Consider the following 4,286-nt stretch of genomic DNA (forward strand, 5'->3'; position numbering starts at 1 on the left):
CTTGTATTCAACTACTAAAGGTAGTTGCCAAGGCATATTGATATAAATCAATTTCAAAAATTAATGACCCCATGATGGGTCCTAATGTTAAATTACTAAGGTTATATTCATTGAAAAAAGGCAACAATGGGGAGTGTTGATGAAAACGTCAGAAAAATTGTAACGCAGTACCATGAAGACCTACAGCAGTGGCTTTGGAGAAATGTCACTTGTGTCCCTTATGTTCTCACCAATGGCCTTCTGTTTAGCACTCTCTCTCTGTGCAGTTGTAATTAGAACCCAAGCGGTTGCTTTTGATCTTGAACTAGGATTGTCATCGACAATAAAATTTCCTGAGGTGGGTGAGGAAAACTCCTCATCATTTCCTTATCAGGACTTGAATGATTTACATCCAGTGGATTCTAGATTTCATTGGTGCTAAAAGTCACATTGTTTTGCATTGTAACATCCTGAAATCTAGATACATCTTTCAGTGGAAGGCATTTTATAATCACTGTTGGCCAAGTGGGGTGTCAAGATGTGTTGTCACTGCCTGAACATGCACAAACTCAGAGTTTGATCCTGGTGAGACGACCTGGCAACTGTAATCTCCATATTTCTGTCAACAAATCACCTAAGGACCATCTGAAGGACAAATAGGATGCCTATTGTCTGAAAGCTTTCCTTTGCAACCTTCAGGTAAGATAAAAAAAGTGCTGGTATCCAAATGTATATGCCAGGTTTGGAAGGATTCAGTGGCGGAGTGCAGTTAAGAAATGCTGCATCACCACTGCCTGGTAATTAACAACATGAGGACACCAATGACAAAGTTGCAAAATGACTAAGCAAAAGAATAGAGATTCTGAGTGTGAAGAAATTGCAGGAACTCCGTAAGTTTATTTTGCTTGTTTTCCTTTTTTTTTTTTTTTTAATTTTTTTTTTTCAACGTTTTTTATTTATTTTTGAGACAGAGAGAGACAGAGCATGAACGGGGGAGGGGCAGAGAGAGAGGGAGACACAGAATCGGAAACAGGCTCCAGGCTCCGAGCCATCAGCCCAGAGCCTGACGCGGGGCTCGAACTCACGGACCGTGAGATCGTGACCTGGCTGAAGTCGGAAGCTTAACCGACTGCGCCACCCAGGCGCCCCATTTGTTTTCCTTTTTACACACAAAAGTGATGTAGGATAATAATATAGGTCTAATTCTAAAAGCTCTCATTGAATAAGTATTTAGAAATTCTAAAAGATAAAAGCATTACAAAGAGTTTAATTGGATACATCCCTTTTTTTTGGCTAACACCAGCTCTCAACTGTTTTGATTTGAGGACTCCTTTCGTACTTGATGTTGAGGATCCTAAAATTCTAAAAAATCCTAATGTGATAATATCTACCAATGTGTATCATATTCAAAATTTAAAGAGACTTTTAATACTGAAGAACCCACGTTTCCATTAGCTGTCAGAGAGATAATGACACCACACGTCACTTAACCTCTGAAAAGCTCCTACATGTGCTGGTGAGAGGGGAGCCAAAAGGGCAGATGACGTCATAGTGTTCACAGGGAGTTTTGACCTTGTGGATCGCCTGAAAGGGGAACACACTTTGAGAATCACTGGCATATAAAAATAATGGTGTGTTTTATACCAGTACGGTTAGTACAGATACATTTACACCTTAAATATGGGAAGGATTTCCACGTGGAAAACTATTGTTGGACAATCAGTATAGCACCGTGAGGCATGGAGAAATTAACTGATGTAGTTTTCTTCTGTGGCTGTGAGAAATATTTCCCCCTTTCTACTTAAGTGGCCAGCTCACACTGGGTATCCCGAAGGCTCGAGTAATTCTGACCTTAGGAGAAGGTACCAGCGTGCGTGGGTTCCAGGGCAGTGGAATGGGCTGTCTAGGAGGATGACAGAAGCTAGGACAGAAATAGGAGTAGGAGAAGTGTGGTTTGGTTCCCAGGGGAAGAAAGATGGGTTTTCTGGAGACAGACAGAGGAGCTGAGCTTGCAGTTTCTAGAGACGCGGGGAGGCCTGCGAACGGCTGTGTGGGTATTTTGCTGCAGATGGACGTTGCACAACCAGTCAGGGTTCCACTGCACAGTCAGGCCTAGAGAGGGCAGTCCCTGGGGAGCTGCTGGCCTTTGGGGTGCCATGAAGGTTTAAGCAAGCAGATGCTTGCGACAGGCACCATGGATTGCTGACCAGAAGATTCTTCTGTCGCTGCCAGTGTCGTGACCTGGAATCCCAGAACCACTCAAGGACCAGAGGCAACACACACACACACACAGTTGGCTTTTGACGGGACCAGACTGGGTGTTAGAAACTATGGTAGCAAAGTAGTTACCAGCAGGTCTGAGGTCATCCTGCCTGAATGTGATTTCTAGGTCTGCCTTACTAGCTGTAATGGCATTGTCAATAGAACCGGCTTCACAGGATTCTCCCTGGGAACACTAAGTAAGGATGCATGGAAGCTCCTCAAACTGTGTGGCATGTAACAAGTATATATCTATACCATCATCTCTTGCACCTCGGACGTCCTGGAGATGTCATACCTGCCACAGTGCATCCTCCGAGTGTTGGTAATGACCAAAGTTTCGCCCTATGTTTCGTTGAAGACCAGATGAACACCCTAAGGCTGGAGTTCAGGGGACCAAGAGCATTCTGGAAATTGCACAGGTGCTCGACTGCGCAGGGGGCGGCAGAGGCTGCAGGGGAAGGTCATGGAGTCGGCCACTCCAGCCCGCAGTCTTCCTGCCCCAGCTTATGGCATGGAGTCCTGCCAAGCAAACCCTCAACTAGCTTCAGGGGGACCGAGGGTTTTTCTTTCTTCGGTGTTAGCACGGGCTTCCCACGCAGGGCGCAGCCAGAGCGCTGCAAACTCCTCGAGAGTATGCGGGGGCCTGGATACTCCCGGGGTAGGAGGGGTGGCGCCGGTGAGTCCAAGCCAGGAAGGTAGGCGTGGGCAAGTATGAGCCTGACCTCCGAGGCTTTGGGCACCTGCCATTTGCGAGGAAGTGGGGGGTGGTATCTGAATTTGCCTGGAGCGAGGTTCCCGCTTCCGGATTACCTCTCCTCCGACACCCATCCCGCCCCCCAGGCTGGGCGTGGTCTGCTCCTATCCTCGCCTCCCCTCCCCAGGGGGCGGAGCTGGGGGAGGGGTCTCTGCGATCGAGTCACGTCCAACAGGCGGAGCGGAGCACCAGGAGGCCGGCTGGGGAGGCGCCACATCCGGCCGCTGACTCGTGTGTATAAAGCCGCGGCCGCTGCACTTGGCTTCCAACAGTAGCTCTGGGCCCTTCTCGGCTGCAGGGGCAGCTGCTCCAATGCCCCACAGCGGCCATGAGCGTCCCGCATTGGTGGGACCAGCTGCGGGCTGGCAGCTCGGAGGTGGACTGGTGCGAAGACAACTACACCATCGTGCCTGCCATCGCCGAGTTCTACAACACGGTGCGTGCAGGAGTGGGAGCTGGGCTGGCAGGCGGGCTGGAGGGAGGGGAACGTCCCTAGTTGTGGCCGCGCCAGGAATCTGGACGTGGGTCTCCACGTTTATCTGGGGCATTCTGTCTCCAGGGCCAGAATCGACCCGCGCCCCCTCCTCTGCGCTCCTTCCAGCTCTCCATCTGTCTTCTTCGGTGCCTATCCTGACATCTGGGCTCATCCTCCCCCTGTCATTTCCTTCAGATGGTTCTATTGTCTTGTTTGATCCTCACCAGTCCTGAAGCCAGTGGACCCTGTCAACCCCTCTCCCAGGAGGATGACTTGGGCTGGTGAACCTGCCGGGACAATTCCCTTCCCCGCCCCCTCCTCCCCCCCAGGATTTCTGTGGCGTGACGCACTTGGGTCGCATTGTGCGGTTTTCCCCTGCATACCTGCTCTAGCAGTCCGGGGAAAGGGGGAGTCCCCTAGCAGGTCACAGGGGCAGAGCCCACTGCTACCGTGCTGACTGGTTCCACCCCACAGGTCGAGCTACTTTGGGCCAGAATCAAGTTAATGACTACTAGTTCTTATTTCTTTGTCTTTAGTTCCCAGTCTCAGTCGAGCTCCAAAGACAACTTCCCCAGACCTGTGCCCTCTCCAGTGATTAAGCCTGGGGAATGAGAGGGAAGTTTGGGAGTGATGGTGTGTGGGCAAGCTGAAACTACCCCCGCCCCACTCCCCGCAGTATCCCGGGTGTTGGAAGTCTTTATGCGAGGGAAAGCTTGAAGCTAGAAGGATGTCTCTTCTTTTCACTGTGCAGCATGGCTCAGGATTCCCAGACCAAATAGAAGATGCTGCATGGTCCTTTCTCCTGCTGCCCCCCCC

At 50.3% G+C, this 4,286-nt stretch overlaps 1 protein-coding gene across 2 annotated transcripts in view; it reads left to right on the top strand.

Moving 5' to 3' along the window:
* Positions 1-526: 526 nt before the first annotated feature.
* The window catches only part of ACER2 (alkaline ceramidase 2), a 35,956-nt gene continuing 32,196 nt past the window's right edge, over positions 527-4,286 (top strand). Inside the window, exon 1 of one of the 2 annotated variants that reach the window (XM_049620261.1) lies at positions 527-678. Coding sequence is in view for 1 of the 2 variants with exons in the window: in XM_049620192.1 (XP_049476149.1) it covers positions 3,324-3,431 (108 nt within the window). In the remaining variant the exon portion in view is untranslated. Of the gene's footprint in view, positions 679-3,196; positions 3,432-4,286 lie in introns of those variants that run through there. The other variant, XM_049620192.1, reaches the window with a different exon arrangement.

Source organism: Panthera uncia, chromosome D4 (genome assembly GCF_023721935.1).
Source record: "Panthera uncia isolate 11264 chromosome D4, Puncia_PCG_1.0, whole genome shotgun sequence".
NCBI classification, from domain to species: domain Eukaryota; kingdom Metazoa; phylum Chordata; class Mammalia; order Carnivora; family Felidae; genus Panthera; species Panthera uncia.